Below are 25816 nucleotides of genomic sequence, written 5' to 3' on the forward strand. Positions count from 1 at the left end.
GGCGTGTGACGCAGTGAGTACATAATATTTTATCTCCTCCTGGTCTGTGTCCACGCTGTTAATAAATGAGCATGAAGAGGATTGTTCGTGTCTAGTAGGATCGTCAAGAAACTTGTGCTGCTGACTGATTTTATTAACAAGGAAATGTGGGGGGTGGGGGGGAACGCTTTTGCAAAAATCTTCGTGATAGAATTGCCATGAGAAAAAAAAAAAAGGTATTTCTTTCCAACAGATTTCGGTTAGCCTCGCAAGATGTAATTCTATGAACACTACGTTTTCAACTTTACACCTCTACGTAACATGTCATAGCTTTTTGTGCTCAGTTGGTATAAAAATAAAACATAACCCCAGGGGCTCACATCTGGTGAGTATGGGCTTGGCACACCCAGGGTCCTGAGCTGGATATCGTCATTCTTCTCTTGATGATTCCCTTCTACTTTCTGTCTCTCTCTCTGGGTGGTTCAGAATTTTTTTTTTTTTGGCTGGTGCAGCATAAGCCTCAGGCTTCCTTGCACCATATGGCTAATAATAATAATAATAATAATAATGGAAGTTTTTTAATGAATTAATTAATATTAATTTAGGTAATTATCCTTCATAAGATCCTAAGCATTAGCCAAAATTTTAATATTAAAATAGGAGCGAATGTCCCAACTCAAAGATTTGTAGTTCTTTATTCTGAACTGTTTTTTTTATGGTTAATACGTAAAAGAAACATACCTCCCCAAGTGATTTTTAAATGACAATTGATACAAAGCTCTTACCTAGATACGATTTTTTTATAAACTTTTCTTTTGAAAAACTGTTGATTAATTCATTGAAATTTGTATTTTTTTAAATATATATTCCACGTAACTACTTGGACACTTTTTTACAGTAATACTGACAACAAATTTTACGCTTTTTATTTTTCCCTCCCTAAACATGGTATATTTTATGGATTTTGACAATCTGAATCCAAATTGAAGTCAGATATTGCCTAGCACCTACAGATTTAGAGAGGAATTCAAATTACGCTTATTGATTTTGTTAAAAGCAGCAGTTATTGAAATAAACGGCATAAAAATATAGCTAATTTTTTTTTATTTGCTTTAGCAATTATGAGGGTTAATTATCTGCCAGCTTAATGGACTTTCACCTTCCCTAGTAACGTTTTTCCATGGTAGCAGTAACTTGATTAAAACGTTCAGTGTTCCTTACTGACGTGTCCAAGGTTATCTACATAAATAAATTTTCTGTATCTACCCCTGGACGACCCAGGGTCAGAGGAATTCACAAGGAAAAAGTCTGCTTGGAAATGGAGGAAGTGCAAGAAGTGTATTTTTAAAAACACATTGCAACAGATTTTTTTATTATTATTATTTATTCAGTAAATAAATTACATTGTCCCCTGATAAGGTATTCATATATTAAGAGGGCAATAAGGGAAATAGAAGATTATACATAACATTTCTTAGATACATATACGCATTTAAAATATACACTTTACATTGGTAAACTTAACATTTTTACAATACGAGTTTCACATAACACTTGATAAATGGATATATATTAGACTTATTCTTTTAATTTGTACAAAACTCAGCATATAAGTTCATTAGGCAATGGTTGTTTTAGAATCGTAGGTTTCTTCAAAAATCATCTTTCTGTAACCTCTATCTTTGCATACCCTCCGAGTGTTCATGTCTTTTTTAGGCTTGTAATAAATTCTCCATCAAGACTTATAGTTATTTGCTCTGTTGTTGCCCCCAAAAAAAAAAAAAAAAGTTTACAAACTTTCTTGAAGGATTTCCAAGCTGTCAGTTGCAGAATTTAATAGCCTTTTAAAATATTTATCCCTCAGTAACTCTTTGATCAGCGGACTGACGAATACCTTCTTTGATTTTGACATCAATGCCTGGAAACTTTCAACTTTTAAAATTTTAGTTTCAAGACTATCTCCATTACTGTCCATAACTTTTTCGAAATTCTTCATTAGACCCAATTTTATGTGAAGCGGGAGTAAAAATATGTTTGTTCGATCAACTAGCGCTTATAGATGCTATTTTTCTCTCCAGGTATATGGTTCATGTGATGGAGCCAAATCTTAGTTTTGTAATGAATTACTTTGGTTCAACTGTCCATTGCGCTTAAAGAGCAACGATATTTTGTGTTGACAGATGTAATTCTAGAAGAATTCCGATTACTTTGACATCTCCGTAGATGTGTAACTGGTATTTATCGTACTGTACTTTTCTTAAGAGAAGTTCCATGTTCTCTTAGTATTCTTTCTTGTGGACATCATGACTGATTAGTGTAGATAGATGCATGTTTCCATTGTGGAGTAGTGCATATTTTAGACTTAATTTAGAAGAGTGGATGAAAGTCTCCATTTTTCAAGTTTAGATTCTATTCCAAGGGCATCAAGCAGCCCATCAACATCATTATAGTAACAAAGTGAATTTTCCATAGCACAATATAAAAAAAAATCTGTTTTTGTCATTTGCGAAATACATATATAGGTATCTTTTTGCATGCAGTAAAGTTCTTTCCTGCAGTTAATTGGACGAAATGTGAACGATGCTCACATTTCGTCCAATTATAACGAAAGCTATCTTTTGAATTAACATACTGACATGACAGTTTAAAAATACATAATAAGTAATACTTAATGTGTCAGGCTAAGACGCCACAGTATTTGCTTTTTTTATATATTTGTTGTCGGAATTGCATACTCTGTCCAAGCCATTTAATTAGTAAAATAGCTGCTGGATCCTTCTATACTTAAGAAATAAAAAAAATATATATTCACATACTAATGTAATAATATACACTCCACCAAACCTCATGGGACACTCCACTGATTTCAGAAAATTGTGTGTGACTAATAAATATTTTAATATTTCGTAGAATAAAGCATGTAGCAATTGGCTTGCATCAAAATCTCCAACTTCGTTTTAACCTTCCCTAAAGTTTGCAATTGGTGTAAATAGGTAATAAAAAACTCAAAGTTGATTTTTAAAAGTTGAACAAGTAGGAAAGTTGCCTCCTTTCCAAATGGCATTCCGTTGGGAATTCTGCTTTTTTGACAAACCATTGACGTTAACTCCTTTCCTTTTTTTTTTTTTTTGCATCTCAATGATTTTACGTGGATAAACAGTTATTATGATCGCTGTCCTTCCACACCGTGTGTTAAAGGCCTGGATTTAAATCTCATCAAAACGGAAAGAATTCTTATGGACTGTTTTTAACACCATTGCCGAGTTAATCAGTCTCGCAGAGGGTCGCTCTGTGTTTTTCTCGAAGCTCGTTTTTTTTTTTTTCTTTTTATTCCTTCAAAACACAAATCGATCTGAATAGTTGAACTGGAAGTGCTTTACCCGTGTAAAGTTTTTAGAATTTATTTATTGTTAATATAGTTTGCAGAGCATGCATTTTGCGGATGTTTTCTCCTCCGCTTCTTCGGCAATTGCAATCTTACTGCTACAGCGTCACAAAAAAAACAAAAAAAAAAAAACCACCCAAACTAGCAAATTGTTTGACTAGTTTTTGGGGGGGGGGGGGGTTTGTGGTTGATATGAGTCCCTGAGATCAAGTAAAACAGATAAATTGGAATTCTAACCACCCCACCTCCTCTGTGTTTTTTTTAATTTTTTTAAATATAAATTCTATCTCTGTATTTCATAGAGTTTTATTGTTCGGGCAAATTGTGAACCGCGATTTTTCTTTGCTCAGTATGAAGGCATTTGACGCATTTTTATTTGGTATCATTTGACTACGATGATACCAATAAAAGAATAAAAATAAAACTGAATTTTTCTCACTAATCCCCCCCCCCCCAAAAAAAACAGTATTTCTACAAAATTATGCCTTTTGAACAACTGAGCTTCTATTTTTTTTTTTACTCAGCACAGTAGACAGTATACAAAGTTGGAATAGCATATACAATTTAATTAAACGTGAGTTATTTACTTTTACATCAAATGTGACATTTTAAAACAATAAGACTCAAACTTGTGAAAATAGGCTTTACGGCTTATTAATTTGATGAAAGACGTTCTTTTGGACAGGAAAATTTCATTTTTAAATTGCTCATATCCGCTGCACCAGTGTGACTTTTGAGGTGCTTTTTGAAAGTATAAGGTTGTCGTATTTTCTAGAAAAGTATTTGGGGATATTTCCTAATTAGTTTTCGTAATAAAAGTCCTAATCGAATTTCGAATAGAAAGTTTCCGATTTGTAATTCGATTCATTTTGTAATAGATTCTTTTAAGAATGAGGAAACAGTGGGTATTTCAGAAGCGCATGCATCCTTGTTGATTGTCATGATATTAATTTTAAACAGAACTTTGTTTAAATGTAGGAGTACCTGTTTAGTCTCTAGAAACTCCAAAAATTGTAAATCATTTCATTATTTTTTATTTTTTGCTAGAGTAACTTTACGGGACTTTTTTTTTACTTCATTTTCTAGAATTTATAAAAAAAAATAAACCGGAATGAGCAATAATTTGGACATTTTTTTTTTTTTTTTTTTTTTTAATTAGCATTTGTGGCATGCATCCATTTCAGGACAACGGCCGCTTTTCAAGTACAGAGTTCAAAGAATCAAGATATGCATCTCCAAGAAATAAATCGTTGACCTTTACTGACGATGTAAACTACTGAAAGACAGAACGGAGCCGTGGCACGCTACTGGACCCAACCTCAAGTGATTTCTACTGCTAATGAGTTGTATTACACTGTCGACCACTAATGGACCTCCTCCCCACAATTACGAGGGCAGAGGTAGATCAAACTTCTGATTGTGAGTTGAAATCATAGCAACCAGAAGAGAGGAAGTTACTTGGTCATGCTTCACGCTCACTTAAGACAAAATTGACCTGCACTTGGCAGAGGGTTTTATTCAGTATCCTCTACAAGGAATAAGAGGAAGTTAGGTTTATCATTTATGGTACAGGTGTAAGTGATGCTAATTTTGCATTTCTTCTCTTCTTTCATGTGTTACGGTTTCTTAACTACCGCTGCGCACGATAAGGGAGTAACTTTCTCACGCTAACAAAGTTTCAAGTAATGTTCTTGTTATTCTTGTATGAGTCCATATCGCCAGTTTTGTCGATAAACTAAATAAATTGAAGTGAACATTCTGTTAAGCCAGCTCACCCCCACTTCACAGTATTTAATTTTGACAATAGTCTGCTAGCAGAAGAGGCTTCTGCTAAGTAGTTCTTAATATATATATTAGAAAAATAAGCGACGGCATGATCCTTTTTGTTGCCGGAAATATCTCATTTATATAGGCATGTGACCTATTTGACCATATTGCGAAGCTGAAATGCGAGGACAACTGGTTACATTAGTTTTATATTACTGTGTTTTTTAGTTTTTTCGGTTCAAAGACTTGTTCGGCCATCTGTACTTGACCTAAACGACAACAAATTCTCAGAATATGAACTAGATTAGTCAAGATTGCATCCCTTCATGTGCGCCCTTACTGATTAATTGAATTTGAAATCATCGATTACGACGTTTGAACAACCTAAAATTAAACTAAGCGTCTAGTTCAGTTCTGTAGCCCTACAAAGCAATCCATCCATTCATCGGTACAACAAAATATTTGAATTGAGATTGAATCACATAATTCGGAAGAGAATTATGGAAAAAAGTTTCCAAAATCATCATCAGATGATGCCACTATGAAAACTATCATTATGTGACCTTTATGAATTGTGTATGCATAGTGGGATAAGCTCACAACTGGCTTCCAAGAGAAGGAAAAAGAAATAGAGAAAGACAGAAAACCAGGTGGAGAGATGAGTTAACATCCCTATCGTGGGAAGGCTTTTGCCCAGCAGTGGAATTCTACAGGCTAACACAACATGCAAAAAAAGTTGAATATATTTCTATAAATAGAAATACAGAAAAGAGGAAACGCGGGTGGAGGAGGAAGTCGATCACGTTAAGAGCCCATTCCTTAAAACTCGTATTTCGAAGATACGGAGACGAAACTACTTTGTTTTTAATACCGTTAAGAGTATAAACTCCGTTATATTCTTCGGAAGTTCCTCACCTTGTTGAAGTGAAACTTCTTTAGGCGTTCTCCAGGCAGTTTTCAGATGGCAGTAACTTGCGGCCGACCGGGCTAGCCAGGTGGGTAAAGTGCCTGCGTGGCAACCCAAAGGTCGCGGGTTCGAATCCCGCCTCGGGCTTGGATCAAAGTACTGCAAACACCTTGGGAGGTGCATTATGGCCACAGAAGCCGATGCGCCAACAACTACAAAAAAATAAATAAAAACGCAACGAAAATGCGACCATTACTATAAGTAAACGCATTACAGGCATCCTGAGCAACCAACTATCGTACTAGGTTAAATACCCCAGTTCTCGTGTCATCACAGAAGTTAAGCAGCGTTAGACCTGGTTAGTGAATGGGAGGGTGACTACCAGAGAAAGAATACATCATGTGGTTCGACTTTTTGCTTTTGTTAACCTGTGGAAAATATTCTTCCGATTTTCAGGTATCATTTAATTTTGTTAATTGGTAAGGTAATAAAGCGTAAATCTGTGCTTTATATCTTTACCTTTATAGTCTGTGGATAATATTCCTACTATTTTCGCTTATTAGAATCGCCGTTAATAGTATTAAAATTCAATTCGTAAATGTGATCACAATGACCAGCGCTCACTACATACATATCGTATAGTGAACGGTATTTTGTTATGGAGTGTCCATCGTAAAGTGATTTGATCGTACAGTGAACCAATCGTAAAGCGGGGGTACACTGTAGTGAGCATTGCAAGGCGTATAGCACACGTGCAATGCGTCTGTGGATTGACTAAAGTCGCCAAAAAAATGCGACACGAAATAATTCATCTCCCCCACTATTGTACCACGCCTTACCAGGCAAGATAGACGCATGACCAAATCAGTACCCCTACTGACCGCGTTGTGCTGTTTCTTTCATCATTCTCCACCGTATTTAATGAAAAATGTCGAAGACTAATAGTGAGCGTTGTAAGGCGTAGAGCGCACTTATACGTGCAATGCGACCACCGAAACCACCTCCATTGAGCACAAAGGAGAGATCTAAGCTATTTCGACAGCGGAAGAAATTACAGCATGCGATGGAGTTGAACAAAGAAGCTGGAGAAGGTCCATCCACATCTTTAGAGCCTTGCATCTCCCCAGAAATGTTAAGAAGTGAATTTGGAAGAAGGAGTTATGGAAGTTGATACTGTAAATGAAAACGATGAAGAGTCCTCGAAGCCAAGTCGTAAACGAAAAGCGAAGGAGCGAAAACCGACTGCCAGAAGTCCTCCATCAAATTATTCAACACGTAGCGGGCGTAATAAACAGCAGGAGCAGCAACAGTATTTTAAGAAACACCGAAGCATCCACGCACAGTTTAAACTTACATTCCTGGATAATGATTTCGATTCAGTCTGTTCCGTGTGTGATCGGCTTTGGTTCAAGAACGATGTGAAGATTGTAGCAGCTCGAGATCTTTTTCAAACAGCATTTGCAAATGAGGATGTAGGTCAAATGTCGGCCTGTAGCAGTAGTCATGGCTCTCTCAAGAACAAAGTGATTCCGGCTCTATCGAAGTCAAATGGTTTTAAATATCATCCAGTGCCACAGCACTTACCGAAACTAGATTTGGTAACGGAACGTCTCATATCTCCGAGGCTCCCATTCATGCAGATTCGTCGCTTGCGCCAGTCATACAATCAATACAGGATCCTCGGTCAAGTGATAAATGTTCGCCTAAAGAAGTTTCACTTAACTTCTGCAATGCGTGCTCGGCGCACACAATTTTTTTAGTTCAATCAGTCATTTGAACGCGGACAATGTAAAGGATAATTTTAGGATCTTTTGTTGAACGAAGAGAAAACTTTTCGTTTCATGCTGAGCGTGGAATTTTTTTGTTTATTTAATTATTTCAGAAAAAAAAATAAATGTATGTATATATACTGTGTGTGTGTGTAAAGTAAAGTGTAAGTGTATTGATGTCTAACGGCACCAGGGGTTTCCCCCCATCTCCGCGTTGCTTTCATTGTAGGTGTACCAGTTCACTGGGAAGGCCAGAGATTTAAAAGTGTATGGATTTTGTATAAGTGTAATGTTATGTATCGTTGTTCATCTGGCCATTTAGCCGCTGGACCCCTACTGAGGCCCAACGTTGCCCACACTTGGCCCCGTGGAGGCAGACCAGGTACACAGTAGTATGAAGCTTTACTCTGGCAGGCCCTGGCATCTAGTTTCCTGAGATTTCAGTGGTTAGGGCCTATGTTAAAAAAAAAAAAAAAAAAAAAAAATGTAATGCAACACGCGGCGATTTTCAGGGTAAGACGCTAAGAGATTATTAGAGGTCAAAAGGGCATGCATGACTTGATTTGAACAATTAAAATTTTGGTAATGTGGGGCATACGCTATGATATTTAGTCAGAGTGGGGAGGAGACTGAAGGCGGGGGGGGGGGAAAGTCAGAAATATGGGGTCAATAGGAAAGACGGCCCCAGAGAAGGTCAGTGGGGCATGCCCATGCCCCACCAGGAGGAAAAGAGGGGTGCGCGAGGGGGAGAGAAAAACAGCAGAGCCGTCCCCTCTCTTCCCCGCCCAGAAATTGGAGTAAAAGCCCTGTGCAAGTGAACACAGGTGTAGGATCGCCTTATGGCGTCGGCAGCAAAGCTGCGTGTAATCCCAGTAGTTGAAGTGTCCAAGCCGTGAAAGTTCGTCATTCCTGGGACAGGCCCGACCTGTCTAGTAGTTAGTACTGTATATCCATTTTTGTGCAGGCGATGCATGAGCGGGTATCCTCACACTTGTCATTCATATTTCCGCGTCTCTATCAGATAGGTCGTTGTGCTAAGAGACCGCGAGGTCCCTCCTTATTGAAGTTTCTTATATTCAGAAGTTGTGTTTTGCGGTGGAGGAGTAAGCAGCTCTTGCGCGAGTTTCTCCTTATTATTGTGGTTTCCTGTGAACAGCAATTCGTGTTTTGCGCCGGGTGAACAACTCCTGTGCGAATTTGGCTAGTTCCTTGTACTCTTCGCATGAATCTAGTAGGTGCGACTCGAGATGTCTTGGGAAGTATGTGGTTGTTGTCATAAGTCTGCAGCGTAGGTCTTCATAGTTGGTACATTCATACATTATGTGTGTCCAGGTTTCTGGCTCCCCACAGGAGCAACGTGGGTCCTCTAGGATTCTGAAAGATGCTAATTTCGCGTTGAACGCTCCATGGCCTATCAGCAAATAGGTTGTGAAGAGACCGGGTTGAAACCAGGGTGGGGGCTTGGGGTACACCCTGTTTATGGTGGACAGAAATTTCTTTGTAATTTCGCCTTTGGTTGTGGCAGTCCATCGATCCTGCCATACCTGCTGTAAGTGCCTTTGTAGTCTGATTTTTTCTTCTTTCTGATTCGCAGCTGTGTTTACTGTAAAACCAAGGCAGCTGCAGGGTTGTCCTTTTGCAATGCTGTGAGTGATGCTGCAGCGAATAGCCTCTAAGTCCAGAGGAAGGGCCCCCCGTTAATACCTGTAGGGCGGGAGTGCTGGTGGTACAGCAGGCACAGGTGATAGTTAGCAGTACTGTCCGTTGAGTGGCGTCCAGTGTCCGTCGATTTGCGGCGGTTACGGCTTTTTGAAACCAGGCTGGAGAGGCGTAGGTTATTGCTGGTAGGAAGGTTGTTTTATAATACAGTGACAGGGTGCGTTTGTTGAGCCCCCAATCTCGTCTTGTGATTCTGGCCACAAGTGCAGAGTACTGTATTTCTTAATCTTTGCTCTGATGTATGTCAGATGGTGCTGGAATGATAGTTTAGATAGTTTAGAGTCAAGTATAAGGCCAAGGTGTTTTAGTTGGTCCACTAGTTTGATAGTCTTATTTTCCACTTTGATTTGTGGTGGCCTGCGTAGGTCTAGTGTTCCTTTGAGAAAAATCGAGGAAGTTTTGGTCGGTGATATCTTCAGTAGATGAGTCTGTGTCCACTCCTGAAGTATCCTCAGGGCCTGGTTCGCCTTGTACTCCAGTTTTTCCCTGCTGTCTGCAGCGACCGTCAAGATTAAGTCATCCGGGAAGGCCTAGGAGTGGACTTCGCCCAGGTCCATGGCCAGGAACTCATCAAGGATCATGTTCCATAGGAGCGGGGGCCAAGAACAGAGCCCTGGGGGCAACCCATGTGAACAGGTCGATCTAGTTTTCCATAAGATGCGATGACGCTTATTATCCTCTGTGAAAGATATGATTTGATAGTCTTGTAGAGGTTTTCTGGCACGTGGGCCCGCCGTAGTCTCGCCAGGACGCTTGGCCACCAAATGGTGTCGAATGCCCCAGCAAAATCAATTGATATGACAAGAAAGTATTTGCTGCCACATGAGGTTGCAGATCTTAGTAGATTTCTTAGGGCTTCCACAGTAGATGATTGTGGTTTAAAGCCAAATTGGGTTGCCATGTGAAGTCCAGCTGTTTGGTAGTGTTGGCTAATTCTTGTATATAGTAGTCTCTCAAATAGTTTACTTATAACTGGTAGCAGTGCGATCGGTCGATACGATTTCGGCGAGTCAGGTGGCTTCGCCGGATTTTTCAAGACGAGTTTTACATTCGCTTGCTTCCATTGTGTTGGGAAGGTGCCAGATTCAAGGCAGCGGTTATACAGATTGAGTAGTAGTTCCGTGTGTGTGTGTGTGCGTCGCAGTATATATATATAGGTATATATTATGTTAACAAATGCTGCTTTTTAAGACAATCACACTTTACGCCATTAAAGAAGCTGGAAACGTAGAACATCTCCAAGTTAGGTGAATATAAGGAAATGCATCCCAATCATGTGTATCCTGTAGTTCTCTCGAGTGCAGAATGTGAGCGGGTCCGATCCAAAGGTTTTTAAATATGTTTAAGATATTATGCGGAAAGAAAATCGTATTTATTTTCTTGTAATTCGCCAGTTTGCTTCGGATATTTGATTTTTGCGAAGTCAGTTGATTGAAGGAGACTTGTGGAGAGCGATGACGCATCGGATTCTATAGGAAATAAATTGGCACAGGATTTTGATGTTTGTTGAAATGATAATGAGGTTCCAAGGTTTTACCTATAAAGTAGTATAAAGAACTGATCGCCGTATTGTTAAGGGTTTATTAGCTTTTCATGTAATCTACCTCATGACAAAACCATGTTTTATCCTTCCAAAAAAACGTTTCTTCTGTTTTTTTTTTAATTCCGAAACCCAAGTAAACTGATCATAGGATATATTCAGTTTATAAAATACGCAGTGTAAACATAGACACAAACACGGTATATCCCCCCCCCCCCATGTGCTTAGTTTCCTCGACACAAAATCCAAGGATACAATGACAACACAAGACTTTAGGATTTCATCTATACAAAACACATCTTGCCTAACAGCTGTTTCTAACATTTCTTGGAGTCAGTACTGAATAGTCTTGGAATATTTTGTGTTCTAATTGAGCAAATGTCCATAATGTGTTGAATTCTCATACATTCAGAACGTGCGCTAAAACTCGTGCATAGACAATTGAGGTACGTACTTACTCGTACCCTTACTCGTACGTTCCCAGTGTAAAGAATTTATTTTTCTGGTAACACTTTTAAAGGTTTTTGATATCCCTAAAAGGTTTAGGGTTTTTTTTTCTGGTATCTGTGATTCATAAAGATTCATAAATAGTTTGTTTCTTGGCCAGCTTAATGTCCAAAGTCATTTTTTAAAGCTTAAAAGATGATGCCAAACAACTTTTGAATCTATTATACATTATCTAAACGGTCTTGAATATAGGTTTGTTCACGATATTGGCCTCGAGTTTTGCATCTATAAAGTCTTGTATCATTAAAAGCCTCAACCAGCAATCGAGTTTATGCTAGTTCAATGAGTGTTTTTTTTTTTTTTTTTCCTGTTTTTTTTTAATGCGAAATTAAGTAATTGAACGCGTTTACGCAATTAACTAACTGGTATTGTTAATCAGGATATTATTCATTACACTAACAGTTGAACTGTTAGTGTAAGGAATAAAAAAGATTCAGACTAATGCTTACGTGATCAAATCCATAGCGAGTTGCCCGCCCCCCCCTCCTACTATTCCTTGATTCTTTTCATTTCGTTCAAAAAATTGAACGAAGTGATAGAAATTTTGAAAAAAAATGTCACCGGAAGAGAATTTACTGATTAAATGAACTAAACATTGAACTTAAACCTAGAACATTATTTTTTAACTTTATAACCAACATACACAGGATTCTGCTACTTGTCAGTTATAGCTGATCATTGAATCCGGCATACCTTGGGATTCAATGAGCAGTGCTTTTGCGTATGTGTTAGAAGTATACTAAATGTATAATACCAGTACTAACTCCTAACATTTATAACAACGCATTTTCAAGTATACTGTCAACATTTCAAAAACATTTATTACCAAATTAAATTATCATTTAATAATAAGGTCTAAACTCCCTCTTCATGGTAGGCCTTTATTACCATATTGAAGATATAAATAAATATTATTAATCAATTAAAGATAATGAACTGTTAATTTAAAAATGTGTATTATTTGAAGGGAAAACTCAGATCTTCATCAAGGTAAATCTAAACCGAAAATATTATGAATCAAGAGGTTTATAAAGTAATGCATTCCAGCGAAAGACGTTGCTAATAACTAAAGGAAACTAAAATTTAAGAAGTGTATACATAAAGATATTTCTAATACTGTACTTATTTTTAAATAACTGTTTTTCTTTTATTGATTAACAATGATTACTGGTTCTCTATAAACAAAGTTTATATAGAACCAGTAATGATTCTGTATAAACAGAAATCAGAAATAAACTTTGTTTATACAAAACCAATAAAAAAAAAAAAAAAAACCGTTCCTGCCAATTTTTTTCCAAATTTTCTTTAAATTTATTCACCCTATCCACTTCCAAAATCCTAGGTGGAAGTTTATTTCAACAATCCTTTTTTAATTTATGTTTACTGGTGTGTTTGTCATCTGAGATTAAAGTAACGGTGCTATCAGCATTTTTAGTTTATTTAACTATTTTAAAGCCTTATGTACACTTCAATTGCGTTACCACATAGATGCTTAGTTTCCAGAGATAATTTCTGCAATAATCCAGAGGTAGCCTAACCATTGCCAAATACAATGGGATAGTGATCTCTTTGTTCTTTGTCCCTAATGGTAAATTCTCGTATATCATTGACAGAACCCCATGAGTTGTTCTAGCAGCCTCTTTGCACTACTCAGAAAATTTCATGTCAGACTGCATAGTTACTAACCCTAGATCTTTTTCATACTCCACCACCTTGAGTTTGGTACCACTCAGTATGTTATTCTATTATTATTGCTACCCAAATGCAATAGCTTACATTTATCAATTTTGGCGCATTATAGCCCTAGTTGCTGGTGCACCATTAAAACCCAAGCAACCAACCGTTACATGTCAATTGTCATTTCCCCACCAATCTGCTTAATTTATTTAGATACTCTTGAAATAGCATACTCCGATCACTATTATTTACCATTGTGTCCTTTGTATCAACAGCACACTTTGACATTAAACTTGAAATACATACATCAATATCATTAATAAATATTAAAAACAGCAAGGGACCAAACGCCAACACTTGTGGAACTCCACTTATCATATTAGATCATGAAGATCAGTGCCCATTAATAACCATTCTCTGTTCTTCTACCACCTTAACTATACCTTTATCTATAGTAGCAACTTGTCCTTAATGTTACTTTGCTCTTGTCCTTAGTGTTACTTTGCTCCAATTTATATGAACATTTGTACTTATGGTATAGTATTAAATGCTTTGCTATCTAAATATATGATGTCAAAAACTATTCTTTGCGTCCAGTTCCTGTGATGATCTAATAGTAGCTGATCAAACTGGTCAGACATGATCCCATAAAGCTCTATTGGGTTTAAGTCAGATAATTGGAGTGGCTACATCATAATTTGCAATACCCTCACCCGCTGTTTAGTTGCTAGAAAGTGTCTGCACTATCTCTGTAGCCTAACCATTGCTAAATACAATGGGATAGTGATCTCTTTGTTCTTTGTCCCTAATGGTAAATTCTCGTATATCATTGACAGAATTCTGGTCATTGTCTTGTAATATAAAATTTCTTCTGCAAAGTCGAAGTCCAGAGGATATTGCATTATGTTCAGGAATGTTTTTATAGCCGCCTTTTTCCTTCAAATTCCTTCAATTCTGACGATGTATCTCACTCCAGGAAAAACAGAAACAACCACAGGTCATGATGGAACCACTACCGCGCTTGACACTGTAGGCACTAAACAACGTGACACTATTTTTTCTTCTGTTGATCGTCTCATATAAACTCTGCGCTTGGATCAAAAAATTCAAATTTGGAATATATGTTTTCACTCTTCAATTGTCCAATGTTGATGGCTCTTAGCCCAAGCCAACCGTTTCTTTCAATTTTACAGTGGATATAATCACAGACGTTTCTCTGTTCCTATTGAATATACATAATAGAAAACATTTTAATAAAAATTGGAAAACAAATTGGTCCTATTTTAATAAAAACTTTGAAAATTAAGAAAAATGAAACGTGATTCCAAACCTTTAGGCGGAGTGTATGTAATATAAGTTATATCCAGATTCACTGGCTGTGTGCTTATTTTAGCTACTTCCCCAGTAAAAAGGTAAAGTACAGCCATTATCAACCCATTGCAGGATGGAAACCTCCTCAACAATTCATGCTGAGTGAAATGGACCATAATCTGCCACGCTGGTCCTGTGCTGGTTGGCAGATCGACCGTATTCAGCAGTCAGGGGCTTGAACCCCGGTCTACTCAAAGAGCGTGTGCTACTGCACTCCCGCTCCTGACCACTCGGCTACGGAGGCCGTTTCGCTTTGTCAATAATATTCCAAACCTTCGTATGAACTGTCGGTCCGATAATTGCATATTAAATATAATTTTCTTTTATCAAAAATTTCCTTTTACTTATTATTAAAATTGATTTTTTTTGTCTTTTACAGAAATCACAAGAACACGTGCAACATCTGAATACAAGGTGAGATTTTCTTTTTTTTTTTTTTTTTTGGGTATGTTAATTTTCACTAACTCTTAACTTTTCATAAATTTCGAGATATGACCACACCATCTTCGATTTTTATTTATTTATTTTTTTTAATTTCGCTTATACAGTTAAAAAGTATGCACAAAAAATTCTGATACGTATACAAAAAAAAAAAAAAAAATCATGCAAACGTGCACAAATCTGAATTGTTACTGCGATATATGGCTGTTTGAATTAAAAAAGTTAGTTAATGTACGCAGTGCGTTACATTTCAGGCGCGATAGCAAATAGTAATAATTCATGATTTGTGACAAAAAAAAAAAAAAAAAAAAGCAGAAAGAAACGACTTTTATGTGCGAAACCGAAATGTTTCGTTTCTGCGCATCCGCCGTATTGTCCATTCATGCCAGTCGAATGAATGGACAAAATTCAGTCGTTCTAACAGAGCAAAATATAAAGGTTCATGAATTCACTGTCTATTCACTGGGAATATAGTTATTACATGTAGACGGACGGGCAAAGATATAACAATTGTCGGATTTCTGTTGGTCTGATTTTAATAAAATTTGGGATTGCTCTATAAATCTTTCTAAATGGCGCAAATATAAACTTTGATTAAAATCCATCCACTGCGACTCCATTGGATGTCCCAACATGAGGACGAAAAAAAAAAAAAAAATAAATAAATAAATAATAATAATAATTGTCGGATTTCTATTAGTTTGATTTTAATGAAATTTGGAATAACTCGACAAATCTTTATAAAAGGCCCAAATATAAAATTCTTGAGAATCTGTTCACTGGAATCGAGTTGGCTACATGCGGACGGAGGGACGGATGGTGAAGACAATAAGCACATTTTGCATATTTATTGATGTCCCTAAAAATGGCTATAGAGTTTTCAGTGGTAGAAAATAATAACAATGAGAAAATAAAAAAAATATATGCTCACATACCTAATATGTTTTTTGTTGTCATATTTTAGTTACGTATCATCCTACTGTGTATTCTTCATTAATTATAATGTGCTACTTTAAAGTGCCTCACTCAAATTGTAAACCCCTGGCATTCCGATGCCAAAGGAATATGTATGGTTTCTTTCCATAATAAAGGCTATATTATTATTAAATTATCTATCCTTACTAGGTACGCGTACGCTCACTTTTATTTATTTTTTAATCATTCAGAACTTCGTAACCATTTCTTTAAATTCAAACATCCAGAGCTCTGTTAATATGAATTTATAAACGGAGCTGTAGATGTTTATAATAAAAGCTATGGATTTTTTTCTTATATCTGCCACTAGAATATCTCAGAATTTTTTGCACATACTGTACTTTCGAAATACATGTGATGGATAACTGAAGAAATTAGATATTTCAAATTCAGTTGTAATCGACTCGAAATGTTGTTAATTACTCTTGTTAATTACTCAAAATGTTAATTACTTAAATGTTAATTTCCTCCAAATGTATGGAGGAGGTTAAAAATAACTAAACTCAGGATGTTATGTTTGTTTAATTCTAATTAAATTTTGGACGGCTTGATAACTAGTCCCTAAAAAAATAAAAAAGAAGCAAAATATAAAATTTCATGAAAATCTGTCCATTAAAATCCGAGTTGTGGAAAACAATAGGCACAAGTCTTCTCATGTCATTCTATTTAGCCTAAATAAAATGAAACAAATGTTCTATGTTTATATTATATTTATGGTTAAGTGACTTTGAGCACAGTATGATAGTCGGTGCCAGCCGTGCTGATATTAGATGTCACAAGGCACTACAGTCCTGTTGCCGGGGGGAACTTGTTTACGTGAGCGGTCGACGGAAGGGGAATAAAATTAAACACGAAACCAACCCCGTGAAGCAGTCAGTCGTTCCGAGGAGAGACAGTGGATGAACTTAGTAGCTCTGCTTTGGGCACACAATTTTGCATGAAACTTTTGCTCAAAATGAGAAAAGAGTTAGCCAGTTGAGTACCAAGGAACATAAAGACTCGTTTCAACAGGTACCAAGAGATGCTTACACAAGATGGTGCAATGAATTTTGTTGTGAGGCACCTCCATAGCCAGGTGGGCAGGAGCGGCAGTGCGTAGCACACTCTTCTTGATTAGACCGGGGCTCGAGCCCGTGACCGCCAAATACGGAGGATGCGGAAAGGTCAGGGAATGACCGCCGCATATCCCCGGAGCAATATGGCCTTAGTTGCTAATGCTCCTAAAAAAAAAAAAAAAAAAAAACCAAACAAATAACAATGAATTTTGTTTTATTTTCCACAATTGTTACCATGATTGAGACACTTTTTCCAAATGTTTCCAGTCTACCAATTTCTTGATGTTTCAATTGCAAAATAAAACGATGGTCGTAATTTTCTTGGGTGTTCATAGTATCATTCTCACACATGGCATTGGCAATCCTTTATAATAAATAATTTTTATGTTGGATGGCCCGTCAGGAATTACCGTATTTTGGGCTATCACATGAATTCGAACACGTGGAGTAAATAATTTTGTACTTCTTTCTGACACCGCTAGGTCGTGCCTTTAAGGCATTACAGTTACAGAAAATAGCTGTATGAAAGTTCTGAAGGAGAAATTCTTTCCAGTATTGCAGCAGAGAAATGTCAACATCTCATAAAGCACCCTCGCTTTCACTAAAATAATACTCCTCCCCATCGTGCTACAAAACAGGCCTGACACTGCTGAGTGGTCCAGAACGACAGTGCTGTAACACACGCTCTTTGAGTGAACGTGGTTCAAGCCCATGACTACTAAATACGATAAACAACGGTATTCATGATTTATACATAATGAAAATTGCCGGAGTATAAACAAGAGGAATTTTTTTTTTTTTTTTTTTTTTTTAGGGAAAAAATTCCAGTTCCCCCCACATCCTGCATTTTCACCTGACATGACACCAAGTTTTTCGAAGTGTTTCCGACGAATAAAGACTTCCTTCATAGAGGGACGTTTTCAAGCCGATTAGTAGCATCCAGTGGCATCTGCCGGTGGTCTAAACACATCCCCAAAGAACTCTCTGCTGTGGCCTTTACAGATTGGGAACAAAGGGGCAAAAAATGTGTGGAACATCTTTGAAACTATGTTGCAAAATGCCGGAAATTTCATTCCTCCGTTATATATCATTTCTGTTAAATAAATCAGAACTTATAATTTGAATACTTTTCATATGTAGATGGATATTCGCTATTGACAAGCTCACTGTAACCGAAAAGCGATGTTGAAAAAAATTATTTCATTTTTTATTTTTGCGCCCAAGTTATGAGACTGTCTCTCCGTTCCGTATTTGGTTTGCCCATTTTGCTGTTGAAAACAACCGATTTGCGGTGGGAAAAACAATGTGACCCTCTTCCGAAACCGCCTAACTGGGCCACGCTGTGAAAAAGCTCATAAGAATTCCTCCAATCTTAAAGGGATTCGAACCCAGACGTTTCCACAGCAATTAGTCACTGTACGACCGCGAGAATCTCGTATTATGCAACTTCTTACGCATTTCATTAATGAGTAGATTATTAGTTGTATTCTTCTACACTATGGCAACCCTACTTTAACTCCTGTAACTTTTGGCTGCTGAAGAACAAGGTCCACCTTTGTAGCATCGACACTCCGGAAAAACCCGAAAGGAAACATCCTACGCCAGTGGTTTTCAACCGGGGTGCCGCAACAACATTCCAGGGGTGCCACGTAATTTGGGTTTAAGTTACTTAAACTTATTATTATTTTTTAATTTATATGTTTATTTCATTATAAAAAAGTGTACAGTATCTTTAATTTTGTGGTGATCTATAATCGATGTTTACTTGTAAAGAATAAAATTATATACTGTATATATATGAAATGTAATTTTTATAATTATATTATTGTAAAATATCATATAACACATATATATATATTTTTTAATATTATATATATATTTTTAATATTTTACACACACAGAATCGGATCTAACAGGAAGAAAATTGAGTAGGAACGCCGCAAAATAAAATAAATTACTTAGGTGTGCCGTTATTAAAAAAAGGTTGAAAACCACTGTCCTACGCCATATTTTTAATATCCCGCCTGTTGTCTTATTTGCTACTATTGAAAACGAGTAGAATTGTTACTATTGAAAACGTTTGGGAAATAATAAGTTTTAAGTATGCTATGGATCATAAAGAATGATAAAGAGAAAAGTTTCTTCCGTTACACTTTTCTGTTTCCTTGGTTATCCTAAACTAGATCATCAAATTCACACACTCTTTGCTACAAGGAGTTATTTAATAACGCCACTGTGGCTCTCACTGCATTTTCCTATGCGTGCGTATTTCTCCTCTTTATTATTCAGTAATGTTCCTACCGTATATGAAAGTATTCCATCAGTTAGATTTATTTACAAATTTGGCGGGGTGGATTATCTTTAATGGTTTCCACCATGTATATAACAAGTTAGTTAATGTACGTAGTTCATTACATTTCAGGCGCATTAAATTTTTATTTCTTAAATTAATTTAATACAGTATTTCCTTTTTCTGTGATTAATAGAAGCGCAAAGTAAATAACTAATTATCTTGTTACTAATTAAATAGTAATTTATAAAAGTAGTTGTTTTGACTTTACTGCAGTACCTCACAACGCAAATTTACTCCACGTTTTGTAATACCAAGTGATTTAATAAATTAAACAATCGTACTATACTGTAAACGCTTTCGTAATGCATATTATACATTTCTGCCTGGATTTTAATAACAATTGAAATACAGCACTTATTTAGCGTTTCCGCTGTGTTAAATATAATTATCAAAAAATAATAATTCACAATTTATATATTTAGTAAACTGATAACAAATAACGTGCAAAAAGCAATGACTTTTCTGCGTGAACCGAGGACATTTTATTTTTGCGCATAAACCATATTACCTATTCATTCTTCCGATCAGCCCATAGTGACAAACATAATATTCTCCTTAGTTACAATATATGGTGGTATGTGGATAGCCTCGTGTGGTTTGTTAGCGGCGAAAAAAAGGAAATAATTTCCGAATTTCTCTTGTTTAGGATTTAATGAAATTTGGGATGCTCCACAAATCTTTCTAAAAGAAGCAAAATATAAAATTTAATGAAAATCAATCCACTGGGAGTCCAGTTGTTACAGGTGGAGACGATGGACTTTAGTGAAGGCCACAGGCGCATTACTGTTGCTGACACGCCTAAAATAAGAACCGCTTAATACATTTGTGATTCGTTCTAATAAAAATTAGCACGAATCACAAATGAAAATGGAATTAACTTCTGATTAGGAAGTCATCTATCTGCTGATTTATGTATATAAGTACAGCAGCTGTTTGTCCAGAATCAACATCATGTCTCGTTTACTGTTTTTTATTTGTATTCATGCTTATGTCAACTTCCTCTTACCAACTAATGTCCTTTTCTTGGAACAGAAGTTGCAAGTCATATACACGTGACATACCTGTGAGTCAGCTTAGTATGGATATCTGCTTAATTGCATACGGACACCCTCCTGTCTCAGTCACCCTCCTAAATGAAGCGAAAAACTTTGCTTCCTGCAGCTGCAGATGAAAGTAAACATCGGTAGGGTTAAAGTCTCATGGATGAATGCTTCTGTTACTTTCTCCACAGCCGGACTAAGGATGAGGATTCACGCTGCGTTGGCACACAGGAAACACCTGTGAGCACAGTCACAATTGGTATAAACGCCCTTTTATGGAACTGTTGGGGTGAGGATTTAACTGTACAGGTTCCTATCATAACTTGATTGATATAGTCTTCCTCTGTGGGATTTCTCCAAATAATGGATATGTGCAGCTGGCAAAAACCATTCATTTTATCATATTGTCCCAGCTTTTATTTGATATCGCCATAATTACTGACTATTATGATATCACCGTAATCATTATAGTTTTTAATAGTTTATTAAAGACTAAAGAGGAGGGGGGGAAAACATTCCGGAAACGAACAATTTCCGTTCTTAAAATGTACCCGAAGGTTATTTTGAGTTATTCAGTCAAGGTTAGATAAAATGTATATCACAGATAAATATGTATTTCGTTATGATTCTGGCAAAAATTTTCAGGTAGCTTATTTGATTAACACTACTACTGCATATTGTTAAAGAAACAAATTGCAAATTTCCGTGTATCAAGCCATATAAAATGAACATCAACTGTTCAATTTTTTTTTTCACCTAAAGTATATCTATTAAGTCAGTATTAATGAAAATTCTAATTTATAATTGTTGATGTTATCGATTCTAATATTATCATATTATAAACGAAAACGGGGCATCATGAATGTCACGTTACCAACTTAACGAAGATAAGTGAAAGAAACCTCTAAATTTACCGTATTAGTTAATGTCATTACTATTAGAAATGAATCAACTGAATTGTGTGAAATACAGTAAATATTCCCTCTCTTTCTCAATAAATGAAACATATTTCGTTCTTGTGAATGAGATAGAATCTTTAAGTTGAACTTGGAAATTTTGCGATATTTGAGAAGAGGTCTTGAGCGCCAGAAATAGTCATGTTGAAATAAATATTGTTTCTACCGACGAGACAGTCAAAATAAGTAAAGTTTATAACAAATAAATTAGGTACACGGACGCCGATAGATAAAATAATAATAAAATAAATAAACAAATAAATACACTTGTACAAATGTACAAATTAAAACTGAAATTATATACAGCCAATAAATATACAAATAAATAACAAAAGATAAACTATTAATTATAAAGAAAGTAAAAGCGATAAAACAAGCACGAAGAAGCTTTCAAGGTGATGAGCCTCTTTATTAAATTAAACAAAAAAATACACGATAAGAAGGCCTTATATTATGCAGAAGTATATCCTTGCGCATGCGTTAACAACAACAGGCGTGGATCGTATGCGGCGAAAAAAAAAAAAAAAAAAAGAAAAGAAAAAAGGGAAGGGAAGGGAAGGGAACAACGAATACTCAATCGTCAGACTCCGTGGGAATATTGCGGCATACGTTAGCCGTGTTGTTAAACCGCCATCTCTCGTCGTGATGTAAAATAAAAGCCCCATAATGGGATGTATGCGGGTCCCAGCAATGCAATTAATAGTGGGATCCGCCACAGCTATATGGGGGGGCCTCCAACCATGAGAGACTGCGAGAATCATGGGCACGGTCTAATATTTAAATATTGGGTCGCGGATTGTAATTAAAATGCTACTCGCACCGATAATGCTCCGCGATGGTTGAGTCGGCGAAATCAGTCCGGCGACTAGCCCTCACATGCTCAGAGACACGATCACATAATCTACGTTCTGACTCACCGATAAAACACACCCCACAATCCGGGAAAATAATGAAATAAAAAAATATTTTATTTACTTAATTATTTTATTATCTATTTTTATTTATTATTTATTTATTAATTAATTATTTACTAATTATTTTATTTATTTATTATTATTATTTATTTTATTTATTTATTATTATTTATTTATTTTAATTTTTTTTTTTTGACGATGAAATGCAACCAATCTGAACTTTTTCAACTGCTTAGGTTCTGGGGTTCGAAGCGTTGTTGGACGTCTGCAGTACTCGACTCGTCGTCTTTCAGTTACTTACAGCTATTTCGACGTCTTGCGAATGAGTTGGAAAAAAAAAAAAAAAACGTAGACCATCGTTATCATTCACTTGTTTTACCAGTTCGTCGGTTTCAGTCGTCCTTTTCGCCAACTTTAAACAAAATGTAATGTTCGTTCTCCGTTCCGTCATTTAAAACAATGATCATACCCTAAACAGCTGTAACACGACTGCATGCAAACGACTTACGATATGCAGATGATTTTGTAGACGGAAGCAGTAACGTAAGCCAACTGCACTGCATGATGGTCTTGCGTGTTTTGACATTCATGGACCCAGTCTTGCTACTTAATTCTCGAACTTTGAAATTTAAAAACGAAGCATTACTAATCAAACGCTCTGTGTATTAAGCGTTCATATTAATTACCCATAATCTTTCTGTTTTTTTTTTTTGTTTTTTTTTTCCTAGCTTGTGACATCACTGGGTCTTACAATCTTTTATGCCCTTGATTATGGTTTGTGTGAAGATGAAGAAAGAAAACTCAGCCCACCACTTGAACTTCTTATTGATCGGATGACCTCAGCCGATTCAGAAGGCGACACTGATGATAGCTCCACTTCGGGAAGCGACAGGGAATCTCAGAATGCAGATGAAGGGATTGAAAGAGACTCAGGAGACGATCTTATTGAGAATAGTGAAGATGATGAAAAACATAGAAATGGCCTCACACTACTTAAAGTCATGGAAGTAAGGAAATTTTATATTCCATCATGTAAAAAAAAAAACTGAGTGATTTTATACGTGACAATATATAAACGTTTCCATCATTATATGTTGAATCCATGCCCATAATTAACATTTTATAAATGTTCCATCTTTTCTTTTCTTTATTATTAATTAATTTTATTTGATTTGGGTGCAAAAAAGGTATTTCGGTCGAAAATATGGTTGAAAAATATTGTTCTCGCAAAATATACATTGCATTATGAATCTTATCATTTTTTTGCAGGACAAATATTTTATGCTCTTTCCAGGATTTTATAACTTTTAAAAGCCATGTTTTACCTTTATTGAAACATTGTGCATATTTACGAAATATTAGAAATTTACAAGAAATAATTAAATACTGTATATAAATGAACTAAATGAAATTGTAAAACGGTATATATATATATTTACAATCCAGAAATATTAAGTAATTGGCACTTGTATCAACGATCGCATTTGTCTTTTAAGAACCATTCGAAAAAGGGTGGTATTTCTTTCATTTAGTGCTATTGCTTATTCAGTAAACTTTGTAACTTAGCGTGAACTGCTCTTGCAAAATTTAGAAAGAGCAGTTCGGGGCCCCTCACTAGCTCACATAACATTTTCACTCAGAGATCGCTGAATTATTGCTACTTACCTAATACCGTGTTGAGGCACGTTCGTACGGCTAACAGCCGCTATTCTCCTAGGAATTGACTCCACTAGATGTCTGAAGACGTCCGTAGGAATCTGCAGACATGCTGCTTGTGAGGCTTTCCACAGTGTCGGAATAGATGACGGTTGCGTATGCATACGCCTCACTTCCCGTTGTTTTGGAACAGAAAGAACCGAAATTGGAGGCCAATCAAGATGACTGATATCTTCACTGTGTTCTTCGAATCACTTGTGCACAGTACGGGCCCAGTGATACTAGTCATTGTCGTCTTGGAAGGTCCCATTTCTGTCCTGGGAAAAATGTAAGATGCAAGGTTGCACATGGTCTCTTAAGAGCTGCTAGTAGACCGGACTGGTGAAACGTTGGTCCCCCTCAGCCAGGAGTCCCAGTTCTTGCCAGAAAAACACATGACCCAGGTTAAGCAACCACTGCCACTTGCCTGGATAGTGGGCACCACGCACGATGAAAAATGGGCTCGTGTTGCTTGCGCTATACACGAAGGCGACCGTCCGTCCAGTGACTTAATCAGGATTTTTTATCAGCAGGTACATTCACAAAAAAAGGCGCCATTTGCTTTATAAAAAAAGTGCTGCAATACCAGATTTCGGCGTCATGGGTTCAATGTACCCATGACGCCGAAATCTGACCCTACCCTGGCTACGCCACTGCGACTGTCCACGTGTTGTGCATCAGGTATTTGTATTCATCTGACCACCACACTCGTTTTCAGTTCTTCAGTGCCCAATCAGCGTGTTGTTTACACACAGTATTCGCCATCAGCGGTGATGATAGATGTCTCGTGGGTCGTCTGCTATAGAATCCCATATGCCCGAGTGTACAGCGCATCGTCCGTCGTTTGGGATATTGTTCTTATATTCCCCATATTGTATTGCGTTGTTGGCTGTCGCATGTTGGACTGTCGTTGAGCCCGTAAAACGCGCTGCACCCTTTTCTCACAACGAACCTTGCGTAATCCTTTACAGTTTTGTCGGCAGGAGGTGGTTTGACCATCTTTGTACACCTTAACTACAATGACTGTAAGCAACTTACAAAACGTGCGGTTTCCGGGGTTTCTTCTCTATTGGCTCCATACTTCTGTCTTTCCTTCAGTCTTCCCTCCCACTCTATCTTTACAACTACAGTAGTGTCCAACGTATGTAAAAATTTACCGAGCCCGACATCCAAAATTTTAATCTTAAATCACATAACTTATGCATCTATATTCCTTTCGGCCAAACCCACTCCTAGTGTTTCATTTTTTTTTTTTTTTTTTTTTTAAGGTCCTATCACTGAAATCTCAGGACACTAGGTGGCAGGACCTGCCAGAGTACTTGTGCTCCAACACGACCTGCCTCCCTGGGGCATAGTGTGGAAAATGATCAGTTGTTCATCTGATCTTTTAGCCGTTGGGCCCCTAGTGGGGCCCAACGGCTAAAAGATCAGATGAACAACTGTACACAACACTACACTACAATATTCATACACTTTTAAATCTCTGGCCTTTACAGTGTTCTGTATCACACGACAGTGTATGCTACGCAGATATGGTGGAAATCCCTGGTGCTATTAGACCCTAAACGCTATGGAAGCACCCATATGGAAATCTTAGAAACTTAACACCGGATCTGACTATTAACACCATATCTTACCAAACACGGATATGACTAAAGTGTAAAGTGTATTCGTGTCTAGCGGCACCGGGGGTTTCCCCCAACTCCGCGTTGCTTTCATTGTAGGTGTAACAGTTCACTGTAAAGGCCAGAGATTTAAAAGTGTAT

At 36.8% G+C, this 25816-nt stretch overlaps 1 protein-coding gene across 2 annotated transcripts in view; it reads left to right on the top strand.

Annotated features, from left to right (window-relative positions):
* LOC150082942 (protein spire homolog 1-like) overlaps window positions 1-25816 on the top strand; it is a 295803-nt gene that overhangs the window by 121467 nt on the left and 148520 nt on the right. For both annotated transcript variants that reach the window (XM_090376924.1, XM_090376923.1), the window contains exons 2-3: window positions 15001-15035; window positions 23084-23362. In XM_090376924.1, coding sequence (XP_090233050.1) covers window positions 15001-15035; window positions 23084-23362 — 314 coding nt within the window. The remainder of the gene's footprint in view (window positions 1-15000; window positions 15036-23083; window positions 23363-25816) is intronic.

This window comes from Mastigoproctus giganteus, chromosome 7 (assembly GCF_048544385.1).
Source record: "Mastigoproctus giganteus isolate SK-2022 chromosome 7, ASM4854438v1, whole genome shotgun sequence".
NCBI classification, from domain to species: Eukaryota; Metazoa; Arthropoda; class Arachnida; order Uropygi; family Thelyphonidae; genus Mastigoproctus; species Mastigoproctus giganteus.